We start from the raw sequence: 19,118 nt of genomic DNA, 5'->3' as shown, positions 1-19,118 counted from the left end.
GCAAAACAAAGGAATCTTGCCTTTGCATCCTCTTGCTCATCTTGTTATGGAGAGGTTTGTAGTATAGACATCTGTGGAATGCACCATTTATCTTCCACATTACTGAATTTTCTGTTTGCTAAGAGACACTGCTTTGAAGGCATTCACTCCAGCCAAGATTCTGATGTACCCATGAAAAGCAAACCAATAACTGTACAGATGAGCACAGTAAATGCATAAGTGCCCTGAGATGACAAGCCAGGAAAGCAAAGCAAATGGCAGACTTCAGAGACAGTGATAAAAACAGAAGAAACAAATTATGAAGAGGAAAAGGAAGAAACTCAAAACAGATTGAGACAGTAGTAGCTCTGTGTAAGCCCTTACGGCAGGGTTATGACAGTCTGATTGATCTCTGCTGTGGATAAGTTTACCAGATGTTAGAGTGTGACAGAGTATCATTGTGCCTGATCCTTCATCTGGTGTATCCGGTGTGTGTGTGTGTGTGTGTGTGTGTGTGTGTGTGTGTGTGTGTGTGTGTGTGTGTGTGTGTGTGTGTGTGTGTGTGTGTGTGTGTTTTTAATCATGTTGATTTCCGTGATCTTGTCCTGTGTCATTTCACTAAGGCAGGACTTGTTATGAATTCAAGTTTATCACTTCTATGTGCTTACAATTCAGGCACAAATCTCCAAAAGCACAACACTGAACATAATTATCAAGCTGTTTTTTGTAGTGTTAGTTTGATGATATGGCTGGAAACCACTGCCACTGCATTATAAGACTCAACTAGAAGTCTCTACATTTTTATCAGGTATAATAAACAAAGCAAACCTCAGAAACTTACAAAACTTTATCATAAAAAATACATAATATCCAGGTACTGATTCACACATGCTGTTGATAATTATCAAACAGGGGTGGAAAACTAGAATTAAGACACTGTTTGTGAAGTTTCATGTAAAAAATGCACACCTTCATATGTCTGAATATATACAGCATAATATGCACATACTGTGCATTTCCACTGCAGTTTCTAACCAAGTGTATCAAAACATATTCCCCTTTCCAATATTCTCCAGTGTTTACCTGCAAAGAGTATATCTGGCAGAAGTAGCCTGTTATGTAAATCATGACCTAATATGAAAGAGGTTCTGACATACAATAAAGGTGTGAATTAAATGTAAGTTTGCTGGAAAAATTTTGCTTTCTTAACATCCTTTAAACACTGCATTATTATGGATTCATTTCAATACACTCTAGACCAGAAAAGATAAAAGAGAAAAAAATATGAACACTGACATTCCTGATGATATACTGAAAATCAGTTAACTTACTGATGAAAGGATCCCTGACAGCATGAACTCTTACTGGTCTAGAAGGCTGCAGAACCCCACTGTGTGTTTTACAGTAAAGCCTACTAACAAACCATTAGTAATGAATGAAAAATTACCATCATAATGAAGTACAGTAAAATCCCTCTTATCCGGCACCAACGGGACCGCCAACATACCGGATACTTGAATATTGCCAGATACTTGAATAGAAGTGAAATTATGTCCACAATCACCACCCTACAGTCACGCATCTTACCATAACAAAGATCAGCTGATCTGATCAGCTGCTTAAGTGTAAGCACAACACACTTCCTCTTTTCTACAACTTCAGGCATGATGAAGGCATCAGGCGATAAACAGTGCACACGCGGGACTGAGTCACTGAGTAAACACAGTGCAGTGGGCTGCGGATGGCGCAAAGCAGTGCGCTCTGGTGGCGAAGGGACAAAGTATGCCTCGCGCGGGAATTTTAATCGATTTTATGAGTACACATTGATTTTTTATTGATTTTAAGGCTCGGGCAAAAATGTGCCGGACACTTGAAGTTGCCGGATAAGAGGGATTTTACTGTAATGCAGTGGCTGCTGAAAAATGCTGGGACTTAGCCTCATTTCAGCAGGCAAACATGTGGTACCTGTTTTTATTGCACCAAAATTCATATAAGCTGTTATGACATCACATATTGGTATCTGGCAAGTCAGGAACCCTCGCTGAGTAGTTGAGGGATGCTGGCTAACATGTCAGTGTCCGTCTATGCATGGTACAAGGAGGTTCATGCACCCTTTCATTTTTTTTTTTTCCTCCTAATTTTTTGCCTTCTTTTTTGTTGCTGCTCCAGACTGAATCCAGCAGGTCAGGATGGGTCCCACGCAACTAACCAATGTGGAAAAGCCCATATTCTTGCTCTATAGGAGGAGAAAGTCCTGATTAAAGAAACAGCGAGGAGGATAGGGAGAGGTAAGTCCACTATCATGTGCCTACTTGCTACCATGCGTGAGATGCCACCTAACACCATATCCCAACAAAGAAAGCCTCTTGGAAGGTCAAGGAAGACGATGCCACTCACTGACTGCCTGTCAAGCTGGCTGTGAACAGAAGCCCTAGACTGACAGCAAAATATCTCAAGTTCCTTAAAGATATCGCCATTCACACCATCCAACACCGCCTCAAGATCACCTAGGTATACCAAGTCACATGGCAGCATGCAAACCCCTACTGACTGGCACCATGTGGCTTGCATTCACTAAAGAGGACAAGAACTGGTGAGAGGCAGACTGGCAGAAGGTTCTAGTCCAATGAGAGCAGTTTCCAAGTTGTGACATCCCTCAGACTGTGTGTAAGGCACCCCCTCAGACATAATCAGTACGACCCCAGGTACACCATTAAAGCAGTGAAGCACAGTGCCTGCTGTTAGCCAGCATCCCTCAAATACTCAGTAAGGGTTCCTGACTTGCCAGATACCGATATGCAACATCATATCAGCTTATATGAATTTTGGTGCAATAAAAACAGGGACTGCACACTTGCCTGCTGAAATAAGGCTAGGTCCCAGTATTTTCAGCACCCACTGTATATATATGTATATTCTGAAGCTAATATTAAAGGCACTTGAAACACTTTGTGGCAACACTTGACAAAAGTGCTACAGAAGTAGTGCCCAAGTACATAAAGTAGTAGCTAACACAAAAACAATTAAACACAGGTATTTCTAGTTACAGGAAAGAACTTCTGCAAGTTAAGCTCTGCCTAGCAATATATTCTGTTATTTTGCTATAATAATTCCATTTTTCAGGGAAACACTCAAGGCTGTAACCTCACATCATCAGGCCTGGTGATTCCATGATTCAACCAGTAGGACTTACACTTAGAATAAGCTACATAAATCAAATATAAATTTCATGCAATATTTACAACAAGTAATTAAGCTAAAATTAACTTCAAATTATTTTGTTCCTTCTTATATCATACGAGCTTTCTTACTGTATGTACCGTTAATTCAATATTCTAAATTTTAACCAATTAAATACAAAATAAGAATAATTGATAGAAGGATATGGATTTCATGCGATTACTTGCATGTTATGAAAAGATTAATATGTCCCTAGACACAAAAAGAGGATTTAAACATTATCTTGCTAACACTAACTTGCAGATCCAAGATCTAGAAATCAAGGGAGAGTGCATGCTGTGAAAAGTTCTCTATTGTAGAGTGGAGAGGAGCATGTGGAGTGACAAGATCAGATGAGACCAGTGTGGAAACCTGTGCAAATGGAATTAGGTATTGCATGGCTGAATGGATGAAACATGATATTCTAAGTGATCTGGTTTTACTGAGAGGATGAAGACTGGGAAAAGTACAAAAACAAATGTATGAATGAGTGAAATTTGGGGCCCTACTAAGAAATGGAGGCTAAGTGGAAAGTGAAAGAACAGTACAGGTGTGCATGCAGTGAAGACAATACTAGAGGGACAGGCTAGAGACAAACCAGGAGTGTAAAGATAATGAGAGATAGTGTGCAGTTACATAGACTTCAGGGACACTTCCAGATCAAGACATGTCTGAAAAAGGCTAATTAAGATTTGTTCATGATAATACTAAATTTTAACAACTACATATTGAAAAGTGGAAGTTATGGTCTGACAATCTTAATATTAAATCATTTAATTTCCTCTTCTAAGCTCGAGATAGCATTAAGTACTACTGTAGATTTCTTCTTCAAGTTGAGGATGTAGACACTAGGGATCATTCTCACACTTCCAGAGTTCTAGACTTCCAACTTAACAAAAATGAATGTCACTTCAGGTCACTTTTCTTCCCTAAGTATTTAAACAACTTAAGATAATGGTCATCAAAATATTATTGCTTACAAAACAAACTAATCTTTAGCTTATACAAGGTGTAACACAAGATTCTGCAGATATTGCCAGAGGAGAAAATACGGGTTAATCTAAGTTGAAAATATTCTATAAACGTATGCATTGTAAGGCATTTAGCCGTCCTGTGAAATTCAAGTGTGGCCTGGTAACAGATAAAACAGTCAGTACTGTTGAGTATCATGGCAGGATGTGTAGATCTGGATGTCCATTGGCAAAACTGCAAATTATCCAGTCATGATTTCTACAAGATTTGGAGGTTTACTGTGATGACAACAAACTGGCAATTTACTGATAAACTTTAGACAATGATAGTATGGATGTAATAAACGACAAATAAAATAACAGGCTGCTTAGCACCATGCATTACCTGCCCAGGGGGGAAAATGAAGGAACAAGCAGCCTATTATTTTATTTGCCATTTATTACATCCATACTATCATTGTGTGACATTTACTGGTAAATCATCTGTTCATTGCCATCACAGTAAACCTCCAAATCTTGTAGAAATCATGAGTGGATAAATCACAATTTCACCAACAGACATCCAGGTCAACACATTCCTCCATAGATAACCACCAGTCCCAGCCATTGTATCTGTCAACAGGCCACACTTGAATTTCATACCACAGCTAAACAACACCTCAAAAAGTGTATGAGCATAGAACACTTTCAACTTGGATTAATCTGTACTTCCACCTGTAGCAATATCCGCAAAATCTTGTGTTACACCATTTAGCTTTACATTCCACAATTGCTATAATGTTGTAAGTATACAGAGCAAATAAATAAGCTTGTGGCAACTGCTGGATGTAATGGACATTCAAATGGTTCATGAAGTTAGAAGAGATCAAGATATTCTGAAATTGCTACGTCTTGCCTGTGCTTGTGGTGGTGATGCACTCTGCTGCCTCACTCCACCACCAGCAGACTCTCATCCACCTCACTGAAGTGACTGTTGATACGTGAAGCCCAATCTTCCAATGTTGCATCCTGAAAATATGAAAGATTGTAAGAAAATAAACACTGACAAATTTCCTATTCCTCTTTACCTTCAGTAACTTGATACTTAGAGTCACAGCTCAGTCAAAAGAAAATAGTTGAAGTCTGAACTAAGGACCTACTTACTCCTGGTAATCTCAGTTTTTAACTCAAACAAGTTACATATCTGCAATATAAATCCCTCACCTTTAAACTTAAACAGGTTACACTTCTGCAATACTCTTTGAAAAATTTAATTTAAGAAAGAAAAATTATTCAGTACAGTTTGAACAGTGCATGTCTTGTCAATACCAATTCATAATTCATGGCACCCTCCACAGTGCCATGGCATCAAATGTGAGTCAAAGTTATGTTCAGAGCTCAGTCACCAGTGGGCAACCATCTTTGCAATGCAAAAGCAACTTAGTACTTCTGAGCTTTGTTTCCATAGTGGACATAAAATGCCAGTGTATATGACTGCCATTGCTCTGTAATACTGGCACAAAGCACAAACTACCAGGCCTTTTACTTAGATCATTCATAACAATTGAACAAAAAGGATAATATTTCTAGTGAAATCAATACATTCTATGGCAAAAGCCAGCTGTCTAGAATTTTTAATTCATAGCTTAAAAGAAAAAAAAAATTTCATCATCATTATCCACTTGGGAGAGCTCTCAGGAGCAGCCATCAGTTATGTAGATAGATACACATTGCAAGAGATAATATGAGATTAGAACACAGTAGACAGATACAGACTATGGTGATTTATGTGAGAATTTCTGCTACATGTCATCACAAGATCCTTTTCTGGCAACTCAAACAGGGTTTTATACTGTAACTTACAAATTCATCCATCTTCTTCTTCTTCTTTTTTGATATAGATGTGGAAGCAGCAGTCTTCTTTGAGTCTCCTTCAGCTGCCTTTGCTGATTTCTTTTCCTTTTTCTTGTTCACCTTTGCAGGCTTAGTGACCTTAGTGGGCTTCTTACGAGCCTTAGATCGGAGCTTGACCTGTGCTGCTTGCTCCTCCTCCTCCTCCTGTTAAGCAGAGCAACATTAACAGTTCATTCCCTCCACATCCACAATGAATATTTTTGGCACACAGGATCTCAATATGAAAAAGGTATTACAACACAAAGAGAAAACATAGTATAATTATTATAGGTCATACACCAAACCACAACACATAGCTTATCTACTTAATAGACCAGCAATCTCCACAGAGAGTGGCCCAGACAAAGCACCACATACTCATACAAATATATTCACACTCTTAGCCCTGTCAACTACAGCAAAATATGAAAAGTTTGGAAGTAATGATAATAAACATTAACTTGACAACCAAGATCATTTGTCATTATCAATATAAAAGTGAAGCACACCTCTATCCTTAAAAAATTCAGCTAGTTAAGTAGTCAAATGAATACATAAATAAACATAATCAAGTGAAGAGAAAGACTATGTAAAATTATGAACATTCATGAGTTTTGCTTATCCTGCCATAGTCTTGTCATGGTCTCATCCACCACCACACACAAAAGGAAATGTAACTACCAAAACAAAGAATGACAGTAAACAGTCTAAAAGTTAAACACTGCCAGTTCTTAAAAGAAAATCCCACAAAACTGAAATTTATAACAATTCTCCCTCAGATATTATCAAGTGCAATCACTTACATCTAATCCACAAACATCCCTCTTACATTTAACATCTAACATTCTCTTCACCATCCATCTATCCCATCTGTGTGGTCATCCCATTAGCCTCAAATCTCTCATGTCTGATCCAGTTACCTGCTTCACCAGACTCCCCTTCTCTCTACAAGCCCAGACCATCTGAGCAATCTTTGTTCTGGCTGATTAGGAAACTGAATGCATATCCACCACCATAACAAACAACCAACACATGCTTCTGTCCATGGTGCTGCAATTTTATCTATATACTAGTCTTTTTCTTTTGTCCTCAAGGTATAAATCCAAGGAAATATGCAAAGTTTCAAATAGTTTGAGTATACAGGAATTTAACATAAAATTATTCAGTGAAGGCATGTGACTTCACCTCCTCACTGCTGCTCCCATCTTCTATGTCAGCATATCCTCCATGCATTTCAATAAACTTTCGCCTCGCCTCAAGCAATGAAGTTCGGTCATAAGATCTTCTTGGTGCCTGTGGAAAGAATGATTGGTTAAAAGTCTTTCATTGCCAGAAATACTAAGCTTGTTTTTCATAAGGCCACAGCTTACTATGTTTTAGCTTCCTGGCACTAGTCCTTCAGGGGATGGGCTTCAAAGGCTAAGTGTAGCAGAGTACAGGCACCCAAAAGACGTTACAGAATTTTAAAAATACAGGAACACCTTGTAATATCTCTTGTGGTGATTTATGAGAAAATAAAAACACTTTATGAATGTCTCAAAGAACCCCAACCAAAAGAGGAATTTGAATGTCGAAATTACTAACCTTTACAAAGCTCTTTTCTGGAGATTTATCAGAAGCTTTTGCAGAAACCTGTGATGCTTTGTTGTTTGGACGAGATGTTTTACTTGGTTCCTTATCTTCCTTTAATTCTTCATCATCAAACAATACAGACATTTCAGCTGCTTCTATTTTGTCACTTGGATCTGCTTCTGTACTTAGAGTGTCTCGTAATTCATCTTGACCGGTTGTTTTTTCCTCACGAGTTGGTTTTTCCCTTCTCTGCATGGGATGCCGTTTACTCACAGTTGGTACAGCAAAGGATGTTATCTTTGTCTGGGAATTTTGTGAGACATTTGTCATGAAGGTCACCGAGCGTCCCTGAGCCACCATACTTGAGGACCGGGAGGCGGATGCTCTGCTTCTGTTACCCGGCCGAAGTGAACTCCAAGAGAACCTGGATGGAAGAGTGGCTGGATGCAACTCTCCATCTGTCATGTCTGAAGTGCCTGTGACATCTAGTGCAGAACGCTGTCTGGATTGCTGAACAGGGGATATGTTGAGTTCACATTCTTCCTCTGAATCATTAAAACCAAAGCACTCAGATATGCTATCATTAGCTGTCCTTGTTTTTTTGTTACCAGCAGCTCCAGTTAGATTTTCCATTCTTGGAGTAGATGATCCTCCTATATACTTAGAGATATGCTTTGATATGGCTGGAGTAGGTAATACACTGGCTGAAGTCATGGGAACTAACTCATTTCCATTTCTGTTCTTGCTAGGAATGACAAAGGAGCTTCTGGTCTCCCCCTCAAATCCAAGGAAGAGATCATGAGAGCCCTCTAACTCAAATCCTGAAAAATCCTCTTCTGCAGGTTCTTCATCTCTAATACTTGACATAATACTAGGAACAGATGCTTCATCAGCAGCATCCATTTCAGAGTTATCATCGAGGTACCTTGTAGAAGCAGTGCTCCTGTTGGTGGTAGAGAGAGAAGATTCGCCAAGCAGTGGCATTCTCTTTGAAGTAGTTCTCTGCCAAGAAGGATCTGTTATGAGAAGTGTGAATTTCGTACGTGGTTTCACCCTTTTCTTCATTTGTTTCTTCGATTTCTTTACCTTCTTCCTCTTAACTTCTGCTAGCTCTTCATGTGGACTGCTGGGAAAATCATAGGTGTCACTGTTAATTCTAAAGGACTTTCTCTTCCCAGGGGTTATTTTGATACCTTTGACTGAAGCCCAAACAGGTGGTTTGGATTTAGCTTGAGTGACTCCTTGACAGCCTGATGTGCTAGGTGATTCCTTATTCTGTGAGATATTATGTGACCTTCTCAGAAGTTTACGTGACAATCCCTTGGTTTCATCAACCTTTGCTGATGATACAGATCTGATAGTTCTTGTAGATGTGCCTGGAACCTTTGGAGTTTCATCAATATTTCCAGTTTTAGCTTTCTTTGCAATATCATCTTTATCTTGCTGGCTTGACTTTCTTTTTGTCCTTCTAAGGAGCACAGTGGTATCTCTGTTTGTACTGGCACTTTCTTTTTCATTACAAGAGGATTTTTCACTAGTAGCAACATGGGTTCTGTCACAAGAGCGGTCACTTTCCTCTTTGCCACCTGATTGTGCTGTGACATTGCTTTGCTGTGCTGCTGAGGAATGGGTCTTTAGGCTTTTGGCACCAGTAACTCTCTTTGGTTTTGGTTGAGGGTCTGCTTGCTTGTTACCAGCTTCTGAGGAAGATGCCTCTTCCTTGCTAAGTTTATCTGCCTCTAACACATTCTTAGTTTCTTTTTGTTTCTTATTCAGAGGGTTTTTCATGACTGGCTTGAGTACATCTATCACATCCTTGCTTTTGGGGGCCACCCTGATCCTTTTGGATTTCCTTACAGGAGCTTGAGTCATGTGTGTAGATAAAACATTTTCCTTGTCAGAGATAACACTCTTTTTCCTCACTGCTTGCTTCTTCCTGTCTTCCTTCATCTCTTTTCCTTTTTGGAACATGTTGCCATTCATTCTTTCTTCCAGTGGAAATACCTGATTTTCTTGGGAACTACTAATTATCTGCAATGGAGCTTTCTTGTCTTTCTCTGATCTTTGACTGCCAGAACTTGGATCCCTACACACATTACTTAAATCTGATAACTTGTTTTGTCCTAGAGTTCGCCTTTTAATGATTGGAGACAGAGCTTCATGTAAACTTATACAATTCTCTTTCACATTTTCTAACTGTGAGTGATCTTTCTTCTCTGCAGACACTGGTGACTGGTTAGCCGAGGAGTCATCTTTCATTTTAAGTTTCTGCAACGAATGCTTTCCTTTGGGTGCAGGACAGCACGGTGACTGTTTTGCTCTCCTGAACAGCCTTCCTTGGCCTTGCAAAGTGGTCCCTGTAAAAATTTGGAGACTATTAATGTAGATAATGAGTTAAAATAATTAAAATTCTATCTTAAATTAAGTATCATAAAATATATTGTTCAGATGTGTAAAAATTATCATAATCACGTATTTCAGAAGAAACATCTAATAAAGCATCACTTAGCAATACCTATATATTTTTCTAGTTTTAATTATCAAGTGTCTTTGTAGCCAAGCCATTGCAAGCACCGTAATTATATCTACTAACAATTAAGAAAATGCATAGTGAGGCCTGCATCAGTATACACTTCAGGTAATATAAAAATTGAATAACAAACCAGATTATCATGGAATCCACTGACTGAATAACAAACACCCCCTCCTGACCCCACAAGCATCTACACCACTCACCCATACACCTCCCTCCAGATCCCACAAGTGTCCACACCATTCACACACTCTCATCCAGCATCCACAAACATCCATAACACCCACACACATGCCCTCTGGCCCCCAGGACATCCACACCACCCATGTATGCCCCCTTCACACCCAACACACATCCACACCACCAACACACACCCCCTCTCCTCGCTCCATGAATGTCAGCATTATTCACTCAAGTTGGTGCTCACCCACCCCATGCACACCAGCACTCCTAACCATGGACTATCACAATATACAGTTGGAATGACATAGTATATTTTATTCCACATTCCTCTCAAGTTTCAGTGTTCTTGTTTACCTCTTCCTCCCCTATCCATAATATAGTTCATTATCAATAGACTGAGATGAAAAACAGGCAGTCACTCTTTGCTATAATGGGTATCTTATTTGATTTTTTTATTTTTAATGTTCCTCAAAGATTTTTCTAGTTTTTGCTTTTAAATAACAAAACAAATTGAATTATGAACAGCTAATCAGTACAAATTTATTTCACTGTTGCATATGCCACTGCCATAATACAAGTAATAAAATGCATACACAAACAGTAAATGAGTTGGTAGTACAATATAACATACTGCTACAGTGAACAAATAACATACAACAGAAGTGGATTTCCTGACACACACGGAGTTGGCACATTTGGTAAAGTTAACGGCAAGTACTATAGCTGAGTGTGGCCTCAGTGTTCATCTCCATCTCACTGGTCTTTGAGCCTGTGGTGGATGGCATCTCTTACCCCCAGGATGCAGGGCAATGGTGGCATCCAGGTTTCCACAGTTTACCTTCCCCAGACCCCCATTTATCAATAAACTTAAAAGAAGGATCAAGAGCTGGGTGACCTGTGCACTGAGTACTATTAATTTTACCACTTATTGATTGACGATATGATGAAGAGGCTTCTGGAAATTCTTATCCCTATGAATGAACAATAATATTCCCTTAAGTAATCTTAACAAACCTGAACAAGCTGTTAATCCTCCTAACATAGTAGAAAGAGAAGAAAGTTAGTATGGCAGAACGTCAAGAAAGCCAGAAGGTATTTTAGTTGTCACTCACAAGAATCCTCTCAGGCTCAGACTAACTTTAATATTATCAACCGGCAATAAAAAAACTGTTTCACACATACACAAATCCTCTACGAAGAGTCCCTTATTGCCAAACTGAAAGACAATCTTAAATTCTTCCATCACTACATTAACAACAAAACATTTGGTGCTGCTTCACTGGGCCTCCTGAAGCACCCTGATGGATCTCTGACTGAAAAATATGCCCACATGGCAATGTTTGCCAACTGGTTTGCCTCAGTTTTTAAAGTAATCCTAGCCCCTCTCCACACCAGATTTTCCAGTGCTCTACATAAAGTTAATATCACTTTTACCTGATGTATCTATAAAACATGCAGCACTTGATGCCTGCTCCAGTATGGGGCCGGACAATTTACATCCCAAACTACTCAAATCATGCCCAGCACTGATGTACCCTATGCTAAAAATATTCAATGCAAGTGAGGGTCTTCTGCCAACAACATGGCAATTATCTGAAATTGTGCAATTATTCAACACAGGCTCCCATTCTGCTCCTTTAAATTACATGCTTATAAGTTTAACCTCAGTCCACTGCAAGCACTGTAGAGAATTATGCCGGAACAAATATTTGAATATCTTGAACAGAATGCTCAACTCACTGATGACTAATACAGCTTTAGGCATGACAGGACTGTGGATGATTTCATCACTTATGAACTTGACAAGGGATCCATGGTGGATGTTGTCCTGTTTGACTTTTCTAAAACCTTTGATGTGGTAAATTAGTTTATAATACTGGATAAATTAGAATGTACAGGTATCAGAGTCACATTACTGAAATGGATAGGCTCCTTCCTGCAAGGCAGAAGTGTGTATGTGATTGTCTCAGTCATCAATAGTAGCACCAGAGATACCACTAGTGGAGTGCCATTGGGGTCTATGCTTTCGCCCTTGTTATTTCTTGTACATGTCAATTATTTACCACAGCCTATTCTGAACAATTGCAAAATATTTGCTGATGACCTCAACACCTATCTTAACATTTTTCCTTCCACATCACTGTCACTTGCTGTAAGCACATTCTCATGTCAGAATATGGACAACATATATTCTGTACCCACTTCTTGGGATCCTGATCTCAACTAAGATTTCAGTGAGGCTCAATAGCTTGGCAAGATAGTGGCACCTTACCTGAATATTACCTAAGTGGTCATACCATACCCTTCGTAAATTCTCACAAGGATCTTCATGTCTTAGTGGACACTTCTCTCAGATTACATCCTCATATAACATCCATTGTCAATATGGCCTCAGGGCTGTCTTTTAACCTCCTAAGTACTCTCTGCCAACAACAAAACTTCATGCTCACTCTATACAAGACTCATAAGATTTGCAAAAGAATACACCTCCTGTGTATGGAACACTGGGTGGGTATGCTGGTGATCTCAAATTGCTGGAATTGGTTCAGATCCTGGAATTGACATAGAGGAGTTAGTCATCTCTCTCTTATGGTAAACAACTCAGGGCCATACTGCTTTATTCTGTTCATGGTCGCTTACTCCATACAAATCTTATACTGGAAAATTTTTCACAATGAATGTAGTATTAAACCAAGTGATATTTTCACTTTAGCTCCTCTGGGCACAAGGGATCACAGATCTAAGGTCTTTCCCTCCCACTGCTCCAATAAGGCATGTTAGCCTGTGGGATTCCCTGCCAGATGACGTAGTCACCCTAAACTCTATCAACTTTTAAAATTCACTCTTTATTCATTCCTTGGTCCTCTTCTGTATCAATTTGTAGATTAGACTGCCATCTTTCTGTCCCTTACTCCTTATCATTATTAACCAACACATCTTTTAGCCTCACTAGATTTATTTACAACACTTTGCATAAGATACATAACTCAGACCTTATTATCAATGCACTTTATCTTCTGTCATAATAACATGAGATTGGCATACCTGCAGATGTGCTACCTCATTATACATCTCTCAGCAACCCAGGTGAGTGAATTATTGAATTCACCAACTCTGTTTTCTCATCACCTCCCCCTTGGCAGTGACTCAAGATTTGGTTCTCTGGTTGACAATCCTAATATGTGACAGGGTAAGCCAGCACACCATCTTATGTACTAACTAGGGTAGCCAACTAGGTGAGTTAACATAACTTGACAAAGACTCACTCAGCTCCTCACCACACACACTCATCCCCCTTTCAGCCCATGGAAGCAGAATATTTCACCAGTGCAACAGTCAAAATTAATAGTACTGATGATGATGTCCACTGGGGATCGTGGAGGGGAGGGGGTTACCCTGTCTTACCTGGTTGTCTTGGGTCAGGAAGGCTCAGTTTGATCACAGGTTGGAGTGCAGCCTTCACAGTCCTACTCCCTGGATCTTTGCTTTTCTGTTTTACCTATCTCTTTCTTAAATTTTATGGGAATAGCCTCAGCAGTGACTGTTTCTCGGCAAAATATGACGCTTTTCCAAGTCTCGATCTACACATTAAATAGACCAGCAGTGAAATTAGAGAATTGAAAGAATCTAAACTTAACCAAACCAAGCCCTCGGGAGGAAACGCTGATGTAACTTCGGTATTATCCCCTTTCTAATTACCTTACAGGCCTGGCCTCACCACAACGGCCGTGCCCAACAAGTCCGTTCCTGCTGGTGAAGGTCTCCGCGCCGCCTCACCCCACCTCTCCTTGCCTTCCCCTCACGCCCTACCGCTCATTTACTTCCCTCCACTTATAGTACAGGCACTACACATTACAAAGCAGGAGCTTTACCCACCGGCAGAGCTGTTCCTTGTCTTCATTTTCACATTATCTTGCGAGCGTGCAGCTACTTCTCGTGTTTACTAAACGTTCAAATGTTTTGGCGGAGTAGCGGCGGTGGCTGCGCATGCGCGGCGTTCTCTCTCTCTCTCTCTCTCTCTCTCTCTCTCTCCCTCTCTCGGCTCAAAATACATCACATAAATTTAGTCCTCGTAGAAAATCTATTAAGAAAAAATAAGTAAACCCCATTACTTTATTTGCTTATTTATTTATTTATTTATTTTAGTTTATACAGTCATAGGGATATTTCCATATAGTTTTGCATTCATCTCGGCTCTACATCAAATATCAAATACATTTCCTCCTTCCTGTTAATATGAACAAATCAGCATATCTCAGTGTTTTGTTTCATTTGGAAATTATGGATGTACTCATGGAATTGCTTTTTTAACCATTGAAAATTTAATGTACCGAAATCTAACGGTACCGATCTTGTCAAGTAGATAGGGGCGGTTAGGGGTTACCAAGCAAAATGGCTTCATGGGCACATAAACGTCTATCCAAAATGTTATGCGCTCGAACAGGTAGATTGGGTCGGAAAAGTACGAATGTGGAGGAAGCAGATTATGTTATGATTTATTTTACTCATTTAATTATCTATCATCAGTTTTTTCATCCTAAGACTAGAGAGAGAGAGAGAGAGAGAGAGAGAGAGAGAGAGAGAGATTTCCTGGGTAAGGTTATCATGGGTGGTTTTGGGTTGAAAGGAAGGGTCGGCGCTTGTTTGAATGCCTGCACACACACACACACACACACACACACACACACACACACACACACACACACACACACACACACACACATACATACACACACACACACACACACACCAGAAACAAGCAAAAACAATCTGCTATCAGCTATTATCTTATGTGGCAGAGATACCAATCTTTTTTCTTTATACTGGATGAAACTTCATATACTAAAGACCTAATACGAAGTTTACATATCACCACCACCACCACTGCCACTACTGCTTCTACTGCTGTCACTACAACTACAACACCCCGGAATGACTTATATACACAGTGACCGTGTTTTATATTTCAGATGTGTGTAAAGTCAGTGTTGCAGAGTACATTTTTTAAGCAGCATTTTATTTTTCCTTTTTTTTTTCATAGAGATTCGTGTTATATTTATGGATAACGCTCACAACGCCTTCCCGTGCACTGAGCAGAGTCGGAAGGCGCCAAGTTGTAGGAGTAAGAATCCACATTGCAGTAATCATTAACGCACCTTTCATTTTACACGCACTTCTACACACGATCAACACACACACTTTTTTGTTTCCCCTGGCGATAGGCAATGGCCACAATATGAAAAATATTCACACGACGACCTTACTGAATCCCAATAACCTGCAATATACATATCAATATTCATACCATAAGAAAATATACATAAGATCAGAACTTTGGATTGCTAGGGAAGTCGGCCACGGGATGCATCTGGGACCCGTTCATGCCTGCCAGAATGTGATGTTCGCACACGGCTGTATGCAGGGGGCTTTCTCATTACAATCTCGTGCTTCTAAATCGAAATTACCCTCTGGACAGTGGCCGTGGTGCTGAGCCATTCCAGGATCCACACACTCGTAGAAGTTGGTACAGTTGCGGAAGTCTGGGACTCGGCGATAACTAGCGGCGTCATCGTCAGTACAAACGGATCTGCAGGTACAGCACTGTAGTTCTTCCTCCTGACAGGTGTTCCCGTCAAAGAAAGGCTTCTCTGCTGGGCATGTGAACCACTTCTTACTTTCACATTCGTAGTAAACATCACACTGAAATGGGTTTGCTATTTTCCCCAAGACGGGAGCGGAACAATTGAAGGAACACTTTTCACACTCCGGGGTACATAAATAATTCGACACAAGACAAGTGTGAGTTACTGTGTCAAAGAACCTGTCACCTTCACATGGGAATGGATACTGGGTGTGGTCATTTTCATTATAGCAAATGTAATAGTTTTTGCAGTTGAACGGATCTGCGGTTACAGGATAAGAGCAATCTACGGTGCAGATGTCTTTCCCGAGAGAATTGTTGATCCAGACCTGTAACAAGACGAAAGTCACCGCTGATGTGGAATGCTCATTCCTTATCATGATAACGAGATCTACATGTTTGTGTGTATCTACTTCATTATCATCTAACTTACTCTAGAACACAATAAGCATGTTAACCTTGACATCTCCGAAGTAATGGCAAGGTGGAACAGTAACGTCTGAGGAAATGAACTGTACCGCTGATGACACAAAAAGGCAGCTATAAAGTTACTAATATTTTAATCATGCTGGAAACTTGCAACCACCTGGAAGCTGCAATGTTGCGAATGTCATGTATCTGTCCACGCCTCCTTACCATGAGCAGAGCCACGACGACGTAAGCACGCATGCTTCGGGGCTGGACGACCACCGCCACGAACAGGGACCAAACGACCCACCAGCCAACGGGCGCTTGTCGAGAGTTCCCTTGGCCCTCTATATATACTGGCGCCCACCCTTGCAGTGCCGCTGGTAATCACCCAGCACCTGACGCAGCCCACGTACTTCCCCAGAGCAACGCAAAATTCTGACCTCGGTTACAACTTGCATTCCGTTTCGTTCACATAAAAAGTCAATACAACTAATTCATTACTCCATATCTGTCAATTCTTTATCCGGTATGTGTGAAGGACAGTTATGAAGGTGTGCGTCAAAGTTGTTGTCCAGGAAAACACAGATTTGCCTCATCTAAACTTTATCACGCCACATACTGCCATGGCACGACAGTTTACATTCCCATACTCTCTTCCTCTAGGCATAACATGTTCTCTACCAGTTCCTCACACTTCGTCACTCACTTGTTACTAATGCATATAATTGTTTTTATCTGCCGAGAGTTTTCAGTTTCTTTTCCTCCTTATTTATTCTTTTATTGTGGCTGTGACCTTTCCTCACTCACATTTCCACTTCACAGTGTATATATGATAGCCTGCTGTGGTTGTAGTAAAGATCCAGGTTGTGTAATTGTAACGCTCAAAATGTGAGGCTTGCTGTTGGGGAGTGTAGCTTTTGAGCAGTATTTGACTCATCTTATGCGTTCGTGATCCACCATGATGGGAGCTTCCGTGGAGGATGTGAAACAGTCCACTGACTACATAATTCGCTACCATACTCATTGTACGGGTGTTTGTGCCCATAACATACCGGGTTTTCGCGCTGTAGCTGCATTTATCGGGGTAGCTCCTGTCTTAATTTCTGTGTAATGGGTGAGTAGCAGGAATGAAGATGGAGGAAATTTACACAACTTTCTCGTGTACTAAGCTGAGTCAGTTATGTCAAGTCGAGAAAATAGGAACATTCACCTCTAAAAACAAGACACTGACGCACCTTTTATTTGCATACTCGTACATACAGCATATGTTTGTATGTGTGTTACTGACTGCCTAAGACAGACATTGGCCACAGCGACCTAAGTGAATCTCAACAATCACGCCTGCATGCATTGCGCGGATACTGGTCTTTGTGGCACAGCACCAGCTCTGCATGTACCAGCACTAGTGGCAAGGGGAATGCCGTATAGTACGTATCTTCTGTAATATTTATTTAATTATTGGTATATACTCGTATATATATATATATATATATATATATATATATATATATATATATATATATATATATATATATATATATATATATATATATATATATATATATATATATATATATATATATATATATATATATATATATGGCAAGACGTGAACTTTACCGCTCAAGATATTAATCTCTGAGAAAATATAAAAAAATGAGCTTAATAAAAAATCTACATAAGACAAGAATAAAAAATCTACTTAAGACAAGAAGAACCTTGGACTGTCAGTGGCTTGTGTTACTGGATCTACGTATCTGAGGGTCGTTTACGTTTGCCAGAAGCTCCTGGTCTCAAAGACAGGGCTGTATGCAGGGAACTTGGTTATTGCATGTTCTTGCCTGTGGATCGAAATTACCCACTGGACAGTGGCCGTGGGTCGACTCGTCCGGGATTCCAGCATCCAGACACAGGAAAAAGTTGGTACAGTTGCGGTAGTCTGGAACCATGCGATGATTGGTGGAGTCTTCGGCAGTACAAATTGACTTACAGGCACAGCAGTGCCTCTTGTCGTCCTGGCAGACATTCCCATCAAAGAAAGGTTTGTCTGCTGGGCAAGTGAACCACTCTCCAGTCTTGCATTCGTAGAAGACATCACATTTGAATTCAACAGCTATTTTTCCCAAAACAGGTTTGGAACAGTCGAAAGAACATGTTTCACATTCAGGGGTGCAGACAAAACCCGATTCCCGACAAGTGTGAGTTGCTATGTCGAAAAACTTTATACCGTCACAAGCGAATGGAAATTGGCTGTGCTCATTTGTATTATAGCAAACATAATAGTTTTTGCAGTTGACTGGATCTGCGGTTTGGGAATGCCCATGAGAGCAGTCTATGGCACATAGGTCCCTCCCGAGAGAGAAACTGATCCCCACCTGCAACAAGACGAGAAGTCACCAGTGACGTGAGGACGTCTGTCCTAGATAAGCAGAGGCACGTATTCGTGCACTCCACAAATGAGTATATTCAGTAAAGAAACATCTATATTTCACTCTCATTTACCTCTCCTTACCATGAGCAGGGTCACGATGACGCAAGCACGCATTCTTCAGGGCTGGACGACCACCGTTAAGAACAGGTACCAAACGACCCACCATGCAAAGGGTGCTTGCCGAGGGTTCCTTTGCCCCTTTATATATATATACATATATATATACCGGCGCCCACTCTTGCACCGCTGCCGGTAATCACCCAACACCTGACGCAGCCCACGCATTTCCCCAGAACAACGCAAATT

At 40.3% G+C, this 19,118-nt stretch overlaps 1 protein-coding gene across 5 annotated transcripts; it reads right to left on the bottom strand.

Annotated features, from left to right (window-relative positions):
- Positions 1 to 811: 811 nt before the first annotated feature.
- Positions 812 to 19,026, bottom strand: LOC135114224 (uncharacterized). Of its 5 annotated transcripts, XM_064030009.1 has the most exons (8): positions 18,894 to 19,026; positions 16,607 to 18,756; positions 14,206 to 16,299; positions 7,626 to 9,970; positions 7,227 to 7,334; positions 6,012 to 6,206; positions 5,065 to 5,177; positions 812 to 2,215 (listed from the first exon to the last, which is right to left on the bottom strand). In XM_064030009.1, exons 3-7 carry the CDS (start codon positions 14,228 to 14,230, stop codon positions 5,097 to 5,099), a joined length of 2,754 nt encoding a protein of 917 aa, XP_063886079.1. In that variant the 5' UTR covers positions 14,231 to 16,299; positions 16,607 to 18,756; positions 18,894 to 19,026; the 3' UTR covers positions 812 to 2,215; positions 5,065 to 5,096. The 5 variants fall into 5 exon arrangements, with proteins under 5 accessions (XP_063886079.1, XP_063886078.1, XP_063886080.1 ...); XM_064030008.1 differs by having other exon boundaries at positions 812 to 5,177; XM_064030010.1 differs by lacking the exon at positions 14,206 to 16,299 and having other exon boundaries at positions 812 to 5,177.
- Positions 19,027 to 19,118: the final 92 nt, after the last annotated feature.

The sequence above is a fragment of the Scylla paramamosain genome, chromosome 27, assembly GCF_035594125.1.
Source record: "Scylla paramamosain isolate STU-SP2022 chromosome 27, ASM3559412v1, whole genome shotgun sequence".
Taxonomy (NCBI): domain Eukaryota; kingdom Metazoa; phylum Arthropoda; class Malacostraca; order Decapoda; family Portunidae; genus Scylla; species Scylla paramamosain.
Note: the sequence above shows the minus strand (reverse complement) of the source record. Positions and strands in the feature narration are given on the sequence as shown.

Excerpts from the sequence above, each read along its gene's own strand:
- LOC135114224 (XM_064030008.1), bottom strand. The coding sequence starts at position 14,230 with ATGAAGACAAGGAACAGCTCTGCCG. Across the intron at positions 9,971-14,205 it reads GACAAGGAACAGCTCTGCCG|GGACCACTTTGCAAGGCCAA; the intron begins GTGGGTAAAGCT and ends AAATTTTTACAG. Across the intron at positions 5,178-6,011 it reads AGAAGAAGATGGATGAATTT|GATGCAACATTGGAAGATTG; the intron begins GTAAGTTACAGT and ends TCATATTTTCAG.